Source organism: Mirounga leonina, unplaced genomic scaffold, assembly GCF_011800145.1.
Source record: "Mirounga leonina isolate KUSES-001 unplaced genomic scaffold, KU_Mleo_1.0 Mir_171, whole genome shotgun sequence".
In the NCBI taxonomy this organism is placed as follows: domain Eukaryota; kingdom Metazoa; phylum Chordata; class Mammalia; order Carnivora; family Phocidae; genus Mirounga; species Mirounga leonina.
Genome location: NW_023270436.1, coordinates 23,168,286 through 23,188,533, shown reverse-complemented (window position 1 = coordinate 23,188,533; position 20,248 = coordinate 23,168,286). Strand labels below are relative to the sequence as shown.

At 53.2% G+C, this 20,248-nt stretch overlaps 1 protein-coding gene across 2 annotated transcripts; it reads right to left on the bottom strand.

Moving 5' to 3' along the window:
* Positions 1–3,086: 3,086 nt before the first annotated feature.
* TCN2 (transcobalamin 2) lies at positions 3,087–18,403 on the bottom strand. 2 transcript variants are annotated; one of them, XM_035017375.1, is made up of 10 exons: positions 18,307–18,403; positions 17,813–17,954; positions 13,784–13,976; positions 12,906–13,075; positions 11,743–11,904; positions 10,481–10,653; positions 10,162–10,348; positions 9,055–9,220; positions 6,357–6,472; positions 3,087–3,685 (listed from the first exon to the last, which is right to left on the bottom strand). In XM_035017375.1, the coding sequence occupies exons 2-10, from the start codon at positions 17,874–17,876 to the stop codon at positions 3,624–3,626; spliced, it is 1,293 nt and encodes a 430-aa protein (XP_034873266.1). In that variant the 5' UTR covers positions 17,877–17,954; positions 18,307–18,403; the 3' UTR covers positions 3,087–3,623. The 2 variants fall into 2 exon arrangements, with proteins under 2 accessions (XP_034873266.1, XP_034873265.1); XM_035017374.1 differs by lacking the exon at positions 18,307–18,403 and having other exon boundaries at positions 17,813–18,261.
* Positions 18,404–20,248: the final 1,845 nt, after the last annotated feature.

Sequence of the window (20,248 nt, the reverse complement as noted above, 5' to 3'; positions counted from 1 at the left end):
CATAGTCCCTCCCTAACTCCCAGCACTTCCTCCCTCTCCCAGCCCAGGGCCGGCCCCCTCTAGGCAGACACAGGGAAACTGAATCACCAAGGCCACCCACATTTGTGGAAGCGGGGTACCAGCCAGCATCTATCCCTGGCCAGCAGCCTCTGTCCCGTCCCCTGGGCACTCAGAACTGACTCATAGCTGGACTTCCTGGGGTCCACCCTCTGCCCCCAGCCCTAGCAGGACAAAGAGCCCTGGGTGGGCTGGCAGCCAGAGCAGCTGCCACTAAGCCCTTGCCCCTGTCTGGGTCTCTGCTTTCCCATCTAAACGACGGATGCTCTCTTTGCTCAGGGTTGGGGAAACCGCGCATCCCAGAGCAGAACAAGCTGATTCGGATTCCAGGCTGGACACTGGACTCTCTGAGCTCCGGAACCCAAGTGCGCAAGAACCAAGGTGCAATGCCTGGCGCAGGTAGGTGCCCACAGCCAACTGCGAGCCTCTTTCCTAACGTCGGGCTTCCTTCCCTGCGGAAGCTGCCCACTGGAACACGGCTCACCCTTAGCCTGTTGTCTGACCAGCAAGTCCTGAGGACAGCAGCCTGTCGGGAGGAACAAGACCGCAAAGGGTAACCACTTAGCTCGGTCCGCGGCGCCCCCTCGTGGTAAGACTTCGGAATGACAAGTGCCCCTCAAGCCCCATCATAATCACTGGACAAGGATTAGCACCGTCTGTGTCCACCGCACCACCCCCACCCCCCGCACCCCCGACACCCGCCCCCAGCTTCACCGGAGACCTGCTGAATCAGACGCTCTCTGGTGGGCCCAGGAATCTGCATTTTTACATTTGCCTCTGGTGATTCCGATGCCTGCTGGAGCCTGCAAATAGCTGCTTAATAGTCCAAATTGTAGGCGAAAGGATTTTCAGGTCAAGGACTAAAATAAGGGGGTATTTAGACAGGGTTTCTCCAAAAGGGGTTGTGGGAGAGAAGCTGAGCCAGCCAAGAGGGCAACCTCCCTCCCCCCATACTTCCTGAAGAAGAGGAATCAGTGCCCCCTAAGGGTTATATTCTTTTTGAGATGTTGTCAGTTTTCCAGGAAATTTCCTTTAATTAAAAATAATAATAATAATACTTTAAAAACTAGTAAACACCCTGACTTTCTCAGAGCTGAGCTAGCAGGGAATGGTAGGCAGTGTTTACAACTCCTCCAAGACTGCCACAAAACAGCTCCTACCTGCCCTGCCTGATAAGGGGTGGGTTAGAGGATTATTCAAGATGAGGCCTGAGTGGGCCATGATGGGATGGAGAGAGCTGCCCACACTGCGGTGGAGGGGGAAGGGAGAGGCTGAGGGCACAGCTCAAAGCAGGGGTTGTGCAGCCTGAGTGCTGGTGGGGGATTCAGACTAGGTCTGTCTGGGTCCAGAGCCCCAGTTTTTAACCTGCCTTGACTTGTAGACAGCAAGACTCTCCATAGGATTTTCCCTTGTGCAAAAATGGGGGCAGGGGGCTCCTTTGCTGTCCTTGGGGTCCATCCAAAAGCCCAGAGCAGCCCACAGCAGGCTAGACACCTGGCCCAGAATCCACAGGCAGGCTGGGCTGGGCAGACCCCCTCTCTAGGCTTTGGGACACAGGCTGAGGAAGTGAGAGGGGGCTGGGGAATTGAACTGGAAGGTGACAGAGTCACTGCTGGGGCCACACTCTGAAGAAGCTGACGGGGGAAAGACACAGAGACTAGTGATCATTATGGAGGTGATGGAAAGTTGAGCCCCAGCGTCTGCTTCCCTACCACCCTTGGCTGCCCCTGAGTTGGTGGACTTGATATGAGTAGGATTCAGTAGTTTTCTGCTCCTCAGAGCCAAACACACCCTGACTAAATAGTCCCTTTGGAGGGTAGATAACACCCAGTTTGTGCGCCCTCGAAAGCCCAGTGCAGGGGCATCCCTGTCGTTCATGTCCACCCTCTCTCTCTAGCCTGGTCTAGACCTGCCACTGCCAGTCTCCTCTCTGTGGGAGGGGCCTGTGGCTTCCTCACTTGGTGTCTCCACGACAGGTGAGGAGACAGCGGGGGTTCTGTGGTGGCAAGTACCTCGGGGCTGAGGTCAGTGGGGGAGGGTCTGGACTCGGCCACCTCCAGGCTATGTGACCTGAGGCAAGCCTCAGACCCCTGAGTCTCCACCCTTCTTCAACAGGACTGTAGAAGAACCACAGAGCAGGGAGCAGGTTCTGAATCCTCTGAGAAGTGCCCCTGATGGTGATCAAGGAGGGACAGGTGAACAAGTCCTCTGGGGTTCTGGGCACAGACATTTCACCTTCCAAACAGGCTGTGTCTTCATGTGGCTTTCTGATACTCTGATGTTTGTTTCAATATAAGAATTTTTTAAATCATCTACTTCCCCTCCCTGTCCAGACCCCAAATATGTGAAACCAGAGCTCTAGGAAGAGGTATCTATGTAACACACTGTCTAGCACAGAGGCCCTCTGAGGGCAGGCCCCCCTCTTCCTCACCTTGGTGAGGTGGGGCATGTGAGGTGCCTCCCTGGCCTGAACCCCACTTCCCAGAGGTCAGCCCAGAGTTCAGGGCCCTCCCACTAACAGGCAAGGTCCCTGGCCCCTGGCCGCTGAGGCCTGGGGTGGTACCCTGACTGTGTGTTGGGGAAAAAAAAAAAGCTCTAGGCTCCTGGGCCTCCAGTTACATTTGGGTTCTGTCATGTAATCCCAACAACCATGGAAGCCCCCCAATTTTCAGTGTTTGCGTGGACAAGCCAGGAGGCCACCCCAGGCCAGGCCTGTGTCTCCTCAGCCACGTCCCCTGCCTGACATTGTGGGTGAGTCACACGCCCTTGCTGAGTACCAGTTTCCTTATCTACAAAGTAGAGATGAAACAAAAATATCCACAAGCTCAAGAGTTGTGCGAGAAAGCATCCAGCAAGGCTATGTTCCCTAAACAGTAATCAGCGTTGGCATCAGCAGCACTGCTCCTTACCAGCCCCCAGGAGAATGCGGCCACCCCCCCACCCGCCACCTTCCTCTGCGCCCCCAGGGGAGCTCCTCCTCCTCCAGCCCCCTGTACTCAGTCATGAGCTTGAGGCATCAGGACACCAGGGCAGGTGCACAATCAACACTTTAATCATTTCAGAGGCAGGCTTTGAGCAGCTCGGCAGAGCCCCCACCAGCCACTCTGCCAAGGCCAGCACCGGGGCCACCGCCCTGAAGGCCGGAGTAGAGAGCTGGGGTCAGGACTGCAGCCCCTGGGCCACACAGGTCTCCTTGCAGGACCCCAATCCCAGAGGGGGCAGTACTCACAACACCAATGGCCGTGACTTCTCCTCCTTGTGTTGAGGAGTCTGAGATGCTTCAGACCCTTCAGACTATGAGTGGCCTTCAAGGGATGCCTGTGTGGCCAGGCGGGGCCGGACTCGAGCAACAGCCCTCCCAGGAAGATGCGTGGTTCCCTGATCCAGGGTGGATGGTGGCTGAGGACCTTTGCAAGGGTAGTAGCTGGGTAATCCAGGGGACACTCCTCCAAGGACACATGAGGTAGCAGCAGGATTGGGCATGTATGTGCCTGTTACAGCGATGTCTGGAGGGAAGGCGGAGGCCCAGCAATGGGCCAGGCTGCTGGCGTGGGTGAGCCCAGGGGCTACCAGCTAACCAGCCTCAGCTCGATGGTTTCTCCATCCTTGGGGATATAGTCAGCAATACCTGCAGAAACAGGTAAGCAGAGGGGTTAGCAGGGGAGAAAATCCCACCCCCCACCCCACCACCTCTTCTTATGGACAAGCACCCTGAGGCCAGGGTCTATCAGATCCACTCAGGGCTTGCTGGTGGGAAAGTGGGCGCTGTCCAGAACCAGTCTGGAAACTGAAATCAGCTGTGACCTCAGGGCTCCTGAGGCCCACAGGCTCATTTTACAGTGGGGGAGGCCCCCAGGGAGGGGGGCCGGGACAGCATTCTGGATAACCAACATGGGGTGAAAGGAACCAGAGACCCTTGACAACACCTGACGGGCAGGGTCACTGTCTTCAGGGTCCCTTGAGGGGCCATCAGGAAGGGGGATTTGCTCAGTGTGGTCTGGAGGGAGAACCAAGACCACAAGTGAAGTCTGCTGGAGCCAGCCTCCACTCACTAGAGACAGTCAAGTCCCAGCTCTGCACTCGTCAGCGGTGTGACTCTGGGCAAGTTATTTCACAATGGTGAGTGCTGGCATTCCCACTTCTGAAATGAGGACAATAATGGTATCAACAACCAGGTGCTCCTTTTTTCCCCATGAGAGTGGGCTTCCTGCTGGACCAGGATGGGGCGGGTGGGGGGCGTGGAGGACACAATGATCCACATCTGTCTCATGATTGAGTCCATCGGGCTTTTGCCCCAGGCTACACCCTCCAGCCCGGGCTTTATCAGTAATAGAGGCCAGATCTGGGGTCTCCATCTGCCCCCTCTTTGTTTTACTTCTCAGTCTGTTCAGAAGCAGGCAGGGAAAAAGAATGCTTTTTCTTGGACTCCCTCAGAAAGGCCCACTTTCTGGAAAGTACTTGGCCCAATGCCTGGCACTTGGTAGGTGCCCAACAGAAGCTCCAGATAGCAAGAGCAGGGACAGAGGACCCTTCAGAGTCTGTCTGGTGACTGGGCTGATGCACAAGGATGCTCATGACAGCTTGAGGCGTAGGCATTAAAACCCTAAATATCTAGCAGGAATCAAGAAGCTGCAGCCTCGCCATCTCACTCCACGCCCCTCTGCAGCACGAAGTGCCGAGGCAGGCCCTGACTGGCCCACACCAGTCATGTGGCAATCCTTGTTCTCTAGCCGACGGTGGGTGCAGAACCTGGGCCATCTCCTAACAACGGGGATGGGTCCAGGAATGTGCCTGTGTCCCAATTCCACCTCTGTCTGCTTGGGGCAAAGTTTTAAAAGGGAGCTGCCCTGGGAAGACACAAGAAGGGTGAGGAAGCCAATAAAAAGAGGCGTATGGAGTCACAGGGGAGCAGGGCTGGAGCCCAGGTTACACCAGCCCCAAAGTCCTCATTCCCTCTTGACCCTGGTCACTCGACCCCAACGAATGTCATATAGTGGAAGTTGGTTGGCACTGTGTTTCCTGTTATTTGCAGCCCCAAACACCCTCATGAGTGATAAATTCTACGTGGCTATTTCAAAGGAAGGGGAAGATCTACATATAACAACATAGAAAGATGTCCACAATACATTAAGAATGAAAAAAATAAGTTGCAGGGCGCCTGGCTGGCTCAGTCAGAAGAGCAGGCGACTCTTGATCTCATGGTCGTGAGTTCGAGTCCCACAGTGGGCACAGAGCTTACTTTAAAAAATAAATAAATGAGGAGCGCCTGGGTGGCTCAGTTGGTTAAGCATCTGCCTTCGGCTCAGGTCATGATCCCAGCGTCCTGGGATTGAGTCCCACATCGGGTTCCGTGCTCAGCAGGGACCCTGCTTCTCCCTCTTCCACTGCCTGCCTGTCTGCCTACTTGTGATCTCTCTTTTTCTGTCAAATAAATAAATGAAATAAAATGTTTTTCAAAAAAAGAAGAGAATTTTTAAATTTTATTTATTTATTTATTTTTTAAGATTTTATTTATTTATTTGACAGAGAAAGACTCAGCGAGAGAGGGAACACAAGTCTGGGGGGTGGGTGGTAGAGGGAGAAGCAGGCCTCCCGCTGAGCAGAGAGCCCGATGCAGGGCTCGATCCCAGGACCCTGGGACCATGACCCGAGCTGAAGGCAGACGCTTAATGAATGAGCCACCCAGGAGCCCCAAGAATTGTTTTTTTAAAGTTGCCAAACAGTATACAGAGCTGTGCCACCCAGTATGCTCACATTAGCCACACATAGCTATTGTGCATTTGAAGTCTTAGAACAAAACAAGCATGCAAAAATGTCATTCATAATTTTACATTGATTATATCTCGGAATAATAGTATCTTGTGTATTTGGTTAAATAAGATATATCGTTAATATTAGTGTCGCCATCTAGAACATTTAGAATTACACTAGCATATCGTTTCTGTCAGACAGCATCGCTACAGAGCTCGGCTCCGTTTTTATGAAAAAGCTTACATATTTAAAAAATTAGCTGGAAGAAAATACGCCAACAGTTAAAAGAAGTAATTTCTGGGGAGCAAATGATAGGTGATTTTAATTTTCCTTTTTTGCCTATCTGATTTCCTAGAGTTGCCCCAATAACTTATGTAAAAGTTCTTAAGCGCTCAGGTCAGTAAGTCAGAAGCCACCTAGAGCATCAGTGATGACCTGAGGCTGAGGCCCAGAAAGGCTCAGGGGAAAGCCAAGGTGAGCCGGGGAAGCCTCGCCACAACAAGGCCGGTTGGGGCAGGTGTCCAGAGGTGGCTGGCCACCAGACTCACCTTCTAGCAGTGGGGTGTCAGGGGCTTGGAGGAGCTGCCAGAACTCACGTTCCCCAACTTCTTTCCCCATCACGGAGGTCAGGTAGGGTCCTGACAAGGAGTTCTGGGTTCCATACCTACCAAAGAGAGAGGCAGAAGAAGTGACTTCTGCTTCCACTGACCCAAGGGCAAAAACGGAACTACCCCCACCAGGGAAGTCCTGGCCTCTCCCTCAGGGCTGGCGCTGGCCAAATCCTTTCCAGGCCACAGGCATTCACCACCGTCCCTCTTCTGCCATGCCCTGACATGGGACTTCACCTCTCCGCACTGACCCGGACCATGGCCTACAGGAAGGGACACCTGTTACATGACTGGCTCAGCAGCTGCCCCCTCTCTGGGAGCTGACGTTGCAGGGGTGAGGAGCAGAAGCCACCAGCACCACATATAAGATGCCAGTGCCCAATGAGAGAGGGCGAAGCAAGAATGCAGAGAAGCCCAGATGTGCGAGACAGAGACACCTGGTGGTGGTAGTGGGTCTCTGCGTCTGGAAGTTTCTGTGGCTCAGTGACACTTCCCTCTTCTTATGGCTGGGTGGCTCAGTCTTCTCTCCGATTCTACACACCCCATGCCCCCCGTTACCAGAGAGGGTTGGAGTTAGGTTTCTGGCCTTTGTGACCTAGAGACTCCTTATTCACACCACCCCCTCCCTGAGTTCCTTGCCGCCAACTGTGCATTTCTCCAAACCATGTGGACGTGGCTGCCAGAGGGGTCCTCTTAAAAGCCCATGGGTCATGTTCTTTCTCTCTCCAAAAGGCTTATCAATGGTTATGTCTTAGAGAGGGAGGTTTTTATAGTTTTAAGAGACAGAAAACCACTCAGGGTGACTTTGTCCAAGGGAAAAGTGTTGTTTGAGGGGGTGTCGTGGAGCAGACCCCATTGCCCTGTCATCCCTAACTCTGTGGGTCCATGTGGCTGCTTAGAGCACATCTCCCTGTTTCTCTCTCTCCCCTCTCTTTCTCTCTGGATCTTTCTTTCTGCAGTCCAGCTTTCTCTGCCTCCAGACATATAACCTTACTGCCTGGCCTCCACACCCAGTTCAGGCACCCACCTCCACTGACAGAATTGTTTCCCTGATGTCTCCTGGAGTTCTGAATCAGAACGTTAAGTACTATTTTTTTTTCATTTTGATGATGTTATTCAGACATGAACGCCAGCAGGGTCTGCATATTCTCAATGTCTGCTGGATGGCGGCCTGCCAAGGTGCTCAGTGTGTGTGGCCTCTGGGGCTGTGTGGGCCCCCGTAAGCTGCAGGCTACTGGGAAGAGAGCTGAGGCGGGCTTAGTAGTGAATGGAGTGTTCAGGGCCAGGGAAGGGCCTATGAAGTCACAGCTGCCTGGACAAACTCAGGGTTGACAGTAGCTCAGGCCCAAGTAGCTGAGAGCATAGGGCTCACCCCATGCCTGGCCATGTACACCTGCTCCTCAGCAAATAGTCCTTATTTGAATGTTATTCTTTTTACACTTTATATCTATTTGCAGAGTTGTTTAGGATTTATAGATGTCTGGAGCCAGAAAAAGAAGGAACTTTTAATAGTAAACATAATAGCACACATCTAAGTCATAGTATAAAAGAAATATCCTGGGGTCTGTCTGGGAGAATTTTTGTTCTTTAAAGGGGGTCTTTGTATATCTCTGGCCTGAAATTCCCTGACCTGGACAAATGCGAGGCACCAGCTGTGGGCCCTCCCTGACTGCAGGGTGCTGTCCTTTGGGAACTCCAGGTGGATGCAGAAATTAGGGCTCTCTCAAACTGAGGCATATCTTTCTAGAAAAGTCTGGGGTCTGGGTGACCCGGTGGAAGGCACTCAACTCCTCTGGTTCATATTCCCCATTGGTAACACAAGAATCCCATCCATGTTATTTAGGCATGGACATGGCTGGGCAGAAATGCTTGGCCCCAGACTTGTCGAATCTTGTCAGGGTGAGAGGCAAGTTTAAGGATGTTGCCCAACCTCCACATTCTACAGGGGACTTGCCCAGGGTAATTCATCACAGGAATGAGGCCAAGATCACCTGATGATAAAAATTCTGATTCTTATATAAGCTAACCTGTGGGGCACCTGGGTGGCTCAGTCATTAAGCGTCTGCCTTCGGCTCAGGTCATGATCCCAGGATCTTGGGATCAAGCCCCGCATCGGGCTCCCTGCTCCACACGAAGCCTGCTTCTCCCTCTCCCACGCCCCCTGCTTGTGTTCCCTCTCTCGCTGTGTCTCTGTCAAATAAATAAATAAAATCTTAAAAAAAAAAAAAAAAAAAGCTAAGCTGTATTGAGATTACTAAGTATGGGGGGGCCACATCCTCTTTGTGCACTAATTCCCGGACTCCTTGCATGGACCCTGCAAGGAGCAGGGCACAGCTCATGTTCTCACTGGATCACAGGTAAATAACTGGTTCCGGGTCCCTAGTGGGGGAGTGGTGGAGCTAGGATTCCAATGCGGATGCTCTGCCCCCAGAGCATGTTCTCAGAGCCACTGACAATGCTGGCCCACAGCTCCCAATTTCCACTATACCCCGGGCCATTCAGGGGTGGAGAAGGAGGAAGCAGAGCCTGGCCAGACACCTCTCCCAGGGGAACCTCCTCTTCCATCCCCATCCCATCCACACCCTGTTTCAGGGATGTCGGGTCAGGCGGGGTGAGGGCTGGGAGGTGGGGGTCTCACGTGAATCTTGTGAGCTCCTGGGCCTTCTTAAGGACATCTTCCAAGGAGGACCCAGCAGGGACAGATATGGCATGTCTGTATGGTGGCAAGACACTGGGGACCTTCAGCATGACACTGATGAGCGCTCGGGTCTGTGAAGGAGTCTCCACAGCTGGTTGCAACAGGACTAAGCCAGGGAGAGAGGAAGGGGTAGCTGGTGTGAGGGCAGGGAGCCGGTGTTAGCCCTCCTTTCTTCCCTTGAAGACACTGTGGCCCATCTCAGCCAGGATCACCACAGGATCCCAGCCTCCCCTGTCCTTTATCCCCCAAGTCCCCTGGCTGCCCAAGGTTGGGTCCCTCACTGGGTTTTTTTGCCTCCAGTACCCCTTCCCACCTATCTGCCACATAGCACCCCAGAGGGCTCTTTCTACAACTAGAATCCCTGCCCACATTACCTCTGAGGGTCTCCCCTCCTTTTCATTCTCCTGCTTGAATGAAAGCTCATTCCCCCAGACCCCACTCTCTAGTAGGAAACTTCCCCCAAATTTCAGCTTGCCCACCACGCTGTCATGGAGCCGCTTCTGGTGGACACACAGGACCAGGATGCCCAGGCCATACTGGTAGTAGCTGGTGCGGGGGTGGCCCTTGTGATTGGACCCTGGGAGGACCCTTTTACACCTCGGCACCTTTGTTTCTGCTGCCCACTCTCTGCCCTGCCCTTGCTACTGCTCTTCGCCACTGGAAAATCCCACTCACCAACTCAAGTCCTTCTCCCAGATGAAGCCCTGATTCCAGCTGCTAATTGGGACTCATTAGGATATATCAGCGCTACCCAAAATGTGTCTCTCCCCATTCATCCATTCAAACATTTCTGGACTGGGTATCACACAAGGGGCTGCAGACTCATGGCCCACCCAGAGCTCTCTCTTTGGTATCTCTCTCCCCACACCGTGGCTTTCTGGAAGCTCTGACTGCATCTTCACTGCCAGTGTGTCCCACATGGACCCGCAAACCCCCGTTGACTCAGCAAATCAGGATGAGGCAACCTCCCTTCCCTGGGACATGCAGACTTCAGGAAGCACTGAGCAGACTGAAAAGAAGAGGGCTCCCGTTGAAAGGCCCAGCTACCTCTTGGTGCCTCACAGTCTGGGGAGATGAGATCCACATAGCTCTTGCCGTTCAGGACAGGCAGCAGCTGGGAAATGATGAGAACATTCTTGAAGGCCCCATCCTGCATACTGGCCAACAGAGCAGCTCTTGCCTTGAGGCATGCTGTGCCCAGCTTCTTTTCAGGCATGAAGGAGTTCATCAGTAACTGGTGACAGAATGGGGAAGAGAAGGAGGAGGTGGGTCGGCTGGCATGGAGGAGCCAGGTCTTCCAGCCCCTGACCAGGCCACCGCCCACCGAACACCGGGGTGAACTCTGGCCCCATGCTCTCTTTACTACCTGCAGCGCCAGAGGTGTGCTGTAAACATTCCCAAAGTGGCCTTCAGGGGTCTGGGCCTTCAGGATTTTCTCTTGTACTGTCCTAATGGCCAGGGTGATCCGGTGTCCCTGATTGGGGTTGAGGTTGGAGCGCTCCAGACAGGTGAAGGCCAAGCCCGCCATGGCCACTGTGTCTGCAAGGGACAGAGCCAATTGGGGTCAGTCTAGGCAGGGCCCTGGGGCAATGGGCTGCCACCAGAGGCTTGAAGAAGGGGCATGGTCAGATCAGCATTTTAGAACGTTTTCACCAGCAAGGGGGACCAACTCAGCCCAGTTTGTCCAGAACTTTCCCAGTTTGGCCACTGTAAGTCTGCTGTCCTGGGAAGCCCCTTAGTTCCAGGCAAACAATGGTTGGTCACCCTTCCCCTATCTACTGTTTAGGGGTTAGAGATTAGGGAGAGAGCCTGGAGGAGGGAGGCCCAAGAGGCTTTATCCTACACCCCTCATTCCCAAATCTGCCTGCACTTTATAATCACCAGGGAAGTTTGGAACAGACCGATAGCTGGGTCCACCCCAAGGTGATCTGATATCATAGGTCCCGGGTGCTGCCTGGGCCCTTCAGGCTTTAAACCCCACCAGCCCCTGCCCCCGCCCAGAGGTGATTTACTGGGCCCACAGTGGTTTTTCTACAAGCCTCAGGCAAGAGCAAGCTCTCTGCAGTATCTCCTCACCCTCCCAACCTACTCCATCCTACCCCCACCCTAGGCGAGGCACACTCTCACAGAACGCCCACCTACAAGAGACCCTGAATCACGACGACAAGAAAGAGCACTGGAGGCCCAAGGTAACACAGTGAGGTAGCAGCTCCAGAATCCAGGTCTCAGGCTTCCCAGCTCATATGAGGACAAGACCATAGCTTTGTATCCAGAACTTTCTCCATGCCAGGCACCATGACAAGCCCTTGACTTATAAGGTATCTTCTATCAAGATACTGCTGGGAGGTTATTTTACAGCAGAAGCTGAGCCAAAAAGACCAGCTGACTTGCCCAGGGTAGCCTACAATAATTGTGTGACAGAGCTGGGGTCAGGGTCCCAGGCCTGCTTCAACACTGGCTCACGACCACCATACCCCACACACGAGCCCTCACCATTTCACTCCTAAGGAACTCATAAGGAAGGGGTCCCAAGGAAAGGTGAGCATGGGGCAGGGGGTGGAGGCCTTCAGTTGGAGCTGGGGACTGGCGGAGTGCCAGCCTGGCTTTCGCAGGGCCTCGCCCACTCACCCACAGAGAGGGGGCCCCGGGGCAGATGTTGGTCGTGTTCCACGGCGTACAGGAGCTTGCCCACCACGCTGTCATGGAGCCGCTTCTGGTGGACACACAGGGCCAGGATGCCCAGGCCATACTGGTAGTAGCTGGTGAGGGGCTGGCCCTTGTGATTGGACCCTGGGAGGAAGAAGACCATGGGGCAGGGGCTTCATGCTGGGCCTGAGGGGTTGCCTCTCTGCCCCCCTCCCAGCAACCAGACCAGTCAGCACATGGGACCCCACTGCCCACACTTCCCAACACCCTCCTCTGGGTCATGGGATCCTTCATTCCTTCATTCCCTCAACCCATTCTTGCTGAGGATCCACTCCGTGTCAGGTACTGTGCTCAGAGTGGTGATCGGCCAGCCCTCCAACAGTAACACAACCTGCACCCACGTCAGCATGATTAGAACTGAAATGTGGACCAAGGTCTCTGGGGCCAAAGAGTAGAGGTCTTTGAGTAGCTGGGAATCAGGGCAGGATTCTCTAAAAGGCAGTGATACTGGGGAGGTGGGGGTGAGGAGGAGCTAAGGGGGAGCAGGAAGCTAGAAGGGGAAGGAAACCTTCCAGATAGAGAGAACATATACAAAGACCCTGATCTGCAAGCTGAGAAATCAGCGTGGCCAGAGCCAGAAAGGCAGGTGCATGGGTGAGCCAGGGAGTGGGCCAGCAGGTCCTGAAGAGGAGAAAGGGGCAGACAGACAAGGCTGAGGGGCTGTGGACACAGCAGTGAGTAGCCTGTGCAGGGTTTGAGCAGGGCTAACCAGATCAAATTTAGATTTCAAATGCTTGCCCTGGCTGTCATGTGCTGGGGCAAATCAGGCAGCAGGAGAGTTAGCAGAGAGAGGCTGAGGAGTAAGCAGTATGGAGGCCATGCAGTTGTCCCAGAGGTAGACAGTCAGTTCAGTCGTGGTGGCTGAGCAGAACTTGCCAACAGAGTGCATGTGGGGTACAGGAAAGGCTTGGTCAAGGATGGTGACTGCAGCAGGCCCAAGCCTCTAGGTGGGTAGTGAGACAGGCAGAGTGGAGGGTGGGAAAGAAGCCTGGGGGGGAAAAACCCAAAGTTCTGACTTAGATGCTTCCCCAGAGAATGTTATCTGATGAGGGCCCCCCCACACTTGGCAGACCATGTCCTCTCACCAATGGCCCTCTTCTCGTCCTCCAGGAACCGCTTCAGCTGTGAGACCAGCCTGTCCCCCTTGTGGCCTCCAACAAACTCACAGTTACCCCTGAGAGCCAGCAGGTAGAGGGCCACCTGACCCATGGAGGGCTTGGCCTGGTTGTTAGTGTTGTCATCATTGATGGCAAGCCTAGGACAAAGCCAGTAAACAACACTTCTGTAAGAAAATGCCACCTTTGGTAAGCCTGGGTTGGGACACCTCCCCCCAACATCATAAAGTGAAAAGAATCCTAATAATTAGAAACTTTGCTAGAACTACTAAAAGTAGATGAGTCAGCTTTGCATGTTGTAAGGTGCATGCCATACATATTTCATAAAGATAAAAAAATTAGACTCAAGGACAAGTCCCAAGGGCTCTGACGTCCGTGACCTATGCTTGCCCCCACGATTTTGATCACCCTTTGTCCACACAGCCCTCCCTTTCTTCCCTTTCCCTGCTCTGTGTCTGCTTCTTGAGAGGGAGTCCAAGCAGGAGATGCTTCAGGGTGGTCCTGATCCTTTACCTCTCATTCAAACTCCCACACTGAGCCTCAGAACAGGCCTCCCCTTAATGCCCCCTGGAAAGGGAGCACAAAGTTAGATGCTGCTAGATGCTGCTTCTGGGCTCAGTAGTGGGGGGGGGGGGGGTGCGTAGACTGTGATCATGGATCAGTGATATCTGCCTCCAGTCTAGTCAAGCCAACCCCATTCTACAGATGGAGAAAGTGCCAAAGGAGACAAAACTTGCCCAAAGTCTCCCCAACAAAGCAGTGGCAGCCCAAACCAGAACACAGGTCTCCTTTCCCTTAGGAGGTAGAGCAAGACATAGAGAAAGGAGAAGAAAGTGGAACAGCGATACCCCAGGACGCTCTGCTGGTAGTTGAGCTTGAGGATGTGCAGATAGAAGGCCTCCCTGGCCCCGGCCTGCAGGCTGGAGAGGCGTAGGCCCACGTAGATACTGGGGTTCAGGTACTCCACGGAGAGCCAGTCCATCCAGGGCAAGAGGCGCTGGCCCAGCCTCTCCACCAGCTTGCTATCCACCTCTGGTATTTCTTAGGAAAGAGAACAATAGGTCAAGTGAGGTTGCAGAGCCAGGCCACCAGCAAGGAACTGCTTTTACCTTACCGGAGCCTTCTCCAGGGAATAAACATCTCTACTCCGTCTCCACCTAGCACATATCCTACTTGTATGGGAAAGTAAGGCTGTAATGAAAGGCGGCAGGTGAATAGGGGAAAGCAGGTATCCCAAAAGAGCAGTTGGAGTGGGCTAGGGAGAGGTGGTGGGCCGAGGGCAGAGGAAGCCAGTACCAGGCGACCACTCTGCCGCCAGGAGTAACAGAGAGTGGAGCTCAGCCTCGCAATGTGCCCCAGGCACTGCACCTGACCTCACCTGGCCCTCACGCCAGCCCTGTGGCATCGATACTGTCATCACTGCCTTGTGCAAAAGAGGAAGCAGACGTTCAAAGTCATGTTGTGTCTTCCACAGGCTGCAGAGCCAGGGATGAACCTGCCTGCAAAGCCCCTGTTCTTTGGTGCTCTGCCGAATCCATGTACCAAGACTGCAACCCACACAGAACGTGTTACACACCCAATTTTAAAATACTGCAGGCTGGGACACCTGGGTGGCTCAGTCTGTTAAGTTTCTGCCTTCGGCTCAGGTCATCATCTCAGGATCCTGGGATCGAGCCCCGCACTGGGGGTGGGGGGTGGGGATTGTCCCCACTCAGCAGGGAGTCTGCTTGAGGATTCTCTCTCTCCCTCTGCCTCTCCCCCAACTCTCTCTAAAATAAATAAAATAAATCTTTAAAAAACAAAACAAACAAACAAACCCCACTGTAGGCTGCCCATGGCTAACTGGGGCTGTCTGGTGAGCTTCCTCTGTGCAGATCTCAAAATAAAGCTTTTTTTGCCACATCTTTGTAGGTGAAGAGGAGACTGAAGGGTGCATCCGTAAAAAGCCATCATCGTTGGCAACCATTTCTCTGTGTGCTTTGGGGTTTGCCTGAAACTGAATCATGAAAATGCTGAAAAACTGGGGAAGCTGAAGTCTCAGGGGCATTTCCCAGCCCCAGCTGACCCTGCCTGCTTCCTTTAGGGAAGGAACCTGAGCTCAGTGGGTGGCCTGGGAGGCACTTTGGACTCTCCCCCATTTACTGCCTCCCAGTTATCTGCAGGGCTCCAGCTGCCTCCACTGTGGCTGTGCCTCGTCCCAGGATGCTGGGCAGGCTGCCCCTCCCAGGGAACTGAGCCCAGGAACTGCCGCTAGAGCTCTTCACCTGCTCAAGGACCAGGGTTCCTCTCGTAACAGGCCCATCCCTCTTGGTTTGGGTCCCACCATCATTTTTTTTTTTTTTTGTAAGTAATCTCTATGCCCAATGTGGGGTTCAAACTCATGACCCTGAGATCTAGAGTCGGCATGCTCTGCAGACTGAGCCAGCCAGGCGCCCCTATAGGTCTCACCATCTTATGCCCGTTTTCCCAAAAGTCACAGGTATCTGTTGCTAAAGGGGCTAGAGGGGGTGGGGGTCAGGGACAGGGGTTGCTTTTCTTTTCCTTTCACATCCTCAGTGCCTTTCTGGGGCTGCCTCCCATTTCTATAGGCATTTCCCCCTCTCTGTATGTCTCAGTCTCTACCTCTTTCAGCCTATCCTTCTGGTCATCTGTCCCCCTGTACCTCTCTTTCCCTCTCCCTTTCCTTCAAACTGGTAGGGGAGCCTCACCCCAACCCCAGGCTCTGCCCTCTAGCAGGTGAGTCAGCCCTGGGATTAGAAGTGATAAGAAGAAGAGCCAGAGCTATAAAGAGAGGCTCATAACCACAATTCAGCCTCCTTAAAAGGAAGGAGCCGGGCAAATTCACCTTGGTCATAAAAGTGGCCCAGGGCGAGCTCCCTCCCATGGGGCCTCTTGCTCACAGGGCCACGCAGCTCTGCCAGCTGACCGGCCTTGACATTCCCAAGCACAGGAGCCCACCCTGGGCAAAAGCATTAGTGCAGCATTCTTGTCAATTTTACAACCACACAGAGCTTCGAGCTGGTAAAGTTTGAGCGGTGGGATCCTCCGCACCACACCAAGGAGGAAGGCAGGGAAGAATTCTTAGCCCATTTTGCAGTGGAGGGAATGAGGCCTGAGCAGCTAAGTGGCTCAGCTGTAGGGGGCTGCACCCCCAAACCTGATCCAGGGCTTCTGTCGGGTCTATGGGCCAACTACTGAATGGTTCATGCCCAGTGAGGTCTGGGTCCCAGGTCTCCCCTGGGGACTGTCTGGACGGGAACCAAGAGCCAAGGGCTGAGGGGTCTGGTTGCACTTATGGAACACAGGTTGGAAGCTCCTGGTACCCAGGGAAGACCGTGGCCTGGAGTTCTGAGAACCGAGTCCATCAAAGCCCTGGAAAGCTGGAGTGCCTTGGCAGGTCACCTGGCTTCTCCAACCTTTGACTGACTCATCTGTCACCTGAACCTGCCTCTCAGTTTGTCCAAAGATAACAAGAGACCATACAAGGAGGGAAGAGAGGTGGGTAATCCCAGAGCACAGAGGCTTCCCTGCCTGCCTCCTGCTTTCTGCCTATCTCCAGTGCACAAATAGCCCCAGGCTGCATTCAGACTCCAAGACCGGTCCCAAGAGGCCCCTGGGGACACTGGGACACAGAGCCGAAGCAGCCAGGCTCCTGTGCGTGCAGTATACCACAAATGCCTTGCCATGACCTGCCACCTACGCTTCTCTCAGACTCGTCTCGTCTCCGTTAAGGGTGCCCGCGTACTCACTTCCCTCTGCCTGGGATGCCCCCCACTCCTTTTCATGTCAGCTCCTTTTCCTCCTCTGGGTCTCAATCCCCCTGTCATGCCTGGTCCTTGGAAATCCTTCCCTGAACTCTCTCCCTGTGGAGAGTGGCCCCCAGCTCTCTACCTCCGTGCCTGGTTCGCTTCCTTTGGCACTCCCTGCAGCCCCCAAACACAGCACTGATTTGCGTCTTGACTTTTTTGTCTGTCCCCTTTACTATAACAGATGCATTCGGAGGACAGGGATGGGACCGGTCTTCTCTTTGTTCTTTGCCCAAAGCCCAACACTGCACTGGCTCAGAGAAGCCTCAGTCAATGCATGTTGAATGAGTAAATAAATCCATGACTGGATTAATGGGAGCATTTCTGTCTGGTGGCCTGTCAGATGTATACAGTTGACCCTTGAACAACGTGTGTTCGAACTACGTGGGTCCGCTTATATGTGAATTTTTCTTGATATAGTACAATACTTTAAATCTATTTTTTTTTTAAGATTTTATTTATTTATTTGAGAGAGAGCACAAGCAGGGCGAGGGGCAGAGGGAGAAGCAGACTCCCTGCTTCTCCCCGGACGCCAGGCTCCGGGGCTGGATCCCAGGACCCGGGGATCATGACCTGAGCCGAAGGCAGACACTGAACAGACTGATCCACCCAGGTGTCCCAAATCTATTTTCTTTTCTTTGTGATTTCCTCAATAACATTTTCTTTTTTTTAGCTGACTTTATCATAAGAATACAGTATATAATACATATAACATACAAAATATGTGTTGTTTATCTTATTAGTAAGGCTTCCAGTCAACAGTAGGCTATTAGTAGTTAAGTTTCTGGGGAGTCAAAAGTTATAGATGGATTTTGGACTGTATGGAAGGCCGGCAGCCCTAACCCACCTTGTTCGAGGGTCAACTCAGGGTCAATCTCAACACAGTGTGTCAAACACTGAGGTCCAGCTAAGTCCCAGCTGCTGTGGAAGTCCAAAGGGGCAGATAAATCGTACCCTCCCAAACATTCGAGCCTCAGTTTCTCCAGCTACATAATGAGGGGTTTGGACAAGACAGTCCTCCCCCGTAAGGCCCCAGGAGGAAAGAGGCACAGGGTAGATCTGGTTACTCACCGCATATATCAGCGAGAGCCCCCAGGCCCCCAAGGAGGAAGAGGAGGGCCCCAAGGTGCCCCATGGCAGGAGCGGATGGGTGAGCAGCGGGTAGGAAGCACCACAGACTCCTAGGGCTGGTCTTGCACAGCTGGTCACTGCTCTGAAAGAGGCAGCTTCCTGTCACTGATTAATCCCTCCACACCCCCAGCAGGATGCTGCTAAATCAGCAGAGAGAAGGGAAAAAGATCTGTAGCTGAGGTGAAAGCAAGGCCAAAGAACAGAGGAAGGAAGGGCAGAGTCGTTTTCCGGGAGGAAGGGAGCCGGGGGTGGGGCGGACAAATAGGAATGCTGTGAGACGTCTTGAGGCCAGCCACATTCAGTCCCCGCTGCCTACAGAGCGCTGGGCAGGCACAGAGGGCCTGACATCTGATCTGCCCACGTCTGTTCACCTGCGCCTGCGTGGTCGCCCCCTCACTGTTCCAGCGGTGGACAGGCAGGGTAGGGGTGCCTACCTGGTGCCCCCCCAACAGAAGGAGTCCCTGGAAGTGCCCACCCAGAGGTCTGGGACAGGGAGCGGAACTGAGAGCTGTGGTGGTCACGTGAGCGACTGCTGGCGTCAGCAGTCCTCGGCCAGCCCCCTGGGCGTTGGGGTTGGGAGGGGTTGGACCCGGACCAGACTGGCCAGTTTTCCCAACCAACCAGAAAGCGGGAGGCCTCCTGGAGACAAAGCAAAGAAGGAACAGGATTTAATCACTTGAGACACAAAGTCCTGGGTAGTGGGGCTACTTGTTAGGACTAGGAAAGTAATCTTTAAAAAAAAATCTCTGTAAGAAGAGAGAACAAAGGATTCCTCCTCTGCCTGACCTCACAGGAAACTCAATGTCCAAGAGTTAAGCATGGCGGTGCTGTGTGACCTTGTCCAGGTCACTTAACCTCTCTGAGTTTGAAATAGTTTCTCCTGTGTGAGATGAGAGGGTTGGACAAGATCATTCTAACCAAGCTCCCTTCCAGCTCAACCTGTGAAAATGTTGTCATCTTAAAACACCTCTAATCGGGGCGCCTGGGTGGCTCAGATGGTTAAGCGTCTGCCTTCGGCTCAGGTCGTGATCCCAGGGTCCTGGGATCGAGCCCCACGTCGGGCTCCTGGCTCAGCGGGGAGTCTGCTTCTTCCTCTCCCTCTGCCTCTGCCTCTCCCCCTGCTCATGCTCTCTAACTCTGTGTCTCAAATGAATAAATAAAATCTTAAAAAAAAAAACAAAACACCTCTAATCATTTCCCCAATGAGATTTTTATTGCAGTCATGTTGTGGCTAATTGCCAAGGTTCATTCCTTCAAGATAATCTGGTTTTGTGCCTGATTTACCACAAGTCAAGCTCTTCCCATTGACAAATACAGATATATGCATCTGTTTACGGAAGTACTTTACAAGTTACAATTAGATTGTCTGGCTCAAGAAGGCAAGGTGTGGCCCATGGGGTGAGGTTCTGGGGAATTAGGGAGGCCAGCTGGGCCCAATTTCTGCAGATTCTCAGGTTCAGACCTCCAGGGGAGCCCCAGCAATTTGTATGCAATGGAACTGCCTTGATCCAGAACAGGACTGCTTTGGCCCCCCCAACTCTCTGTGGCAGGTGGTGGTGATTCTGGTTCCTGCCGCCTCCAGGAGGGCAGCCTGGAGAAGGTGAACATGGTGGAGGAGCTCCCCATCCCCCAGCCTCTGGGGAGAAGCAGCTTCCTTCAGCAGGGTCACCTCTGATTCCCATGGACTCAAACGTACTGTGGTGACCCACCAGGAAAGAGGTGCATTTCCCATAGCTATCAGGAACAGAATGACTGGGGGCAAAGGTGGGCTGTGTTAGGTGATACTGTCAGGAAAAGTAAAAAGGAAAGATGACTAAAATGTTTGGTTCAGGATTTCTATTTAGGAGTCTATACTAAGAAAGTGAAAATTAGTGTGGAATGAACAAGTGAAAGTCTGCCTGTCCATGCATCAGGAGAGGTACTGATGAAGTCAGCTGCAATGTTAACAGGAAACATTACTTTTCCCAAGGTCATGTTACAGCTGTGAAGTGTCCCAATAATCATGTTCTTTGAGTGACTATTACATTTTACTGAGATTTCTTCCCCCCCCAATATCATAAATTTGCTGTTTTAAATCATAATTGTAAGAAAGAAACATGCCTGGAGGAGCTAAGTTACTTGGACACAGAGAAGCAGCCTGAGGTCAGAAGTTTCTGGACTCAACATTACACACCTATCTCTGTGGTTTCCAAGGGAACAGGACTCTGAGTCCACTTTGCTATCCAGATCTGAAGTTGACCCCTTTCACTCAGGCCTGCAATGTGCTGAGTCTATCAAAGCACTGCTTGGTTTACATTCACCTAACCCCCCAGCTTTTAGCCAAATGCTTTAATAACCTTTCTGTTTATGTGGTCAGACCCCCACAGTTGCTCTGCT

Bases quoted from the DNA above. Each gene is read 5' to 3' on its own strand.
- TCN2 (XM_035017375.1), bottom strand. From the start codon at position 17,876: ATGGGGCACCTTGGGGCCCTCCTCTTCCTCCTTGGGGGCCTGGGGGCT. The intron at 13,977-17,812 runs GTGAGTAACCAG...CTCTTTCCTAAG, and splicing joins GGCTCTCGCTGATATATGCG to AAATACCAGAGGTGGATAGC. The intron at 13,076-13,783 runs GTATCGCTGTTC...GCTTTGTCCTAG, and splicing joins TACCAGCAGAGCGTCCTGGG to GCTTGCCATCAATGATGACA.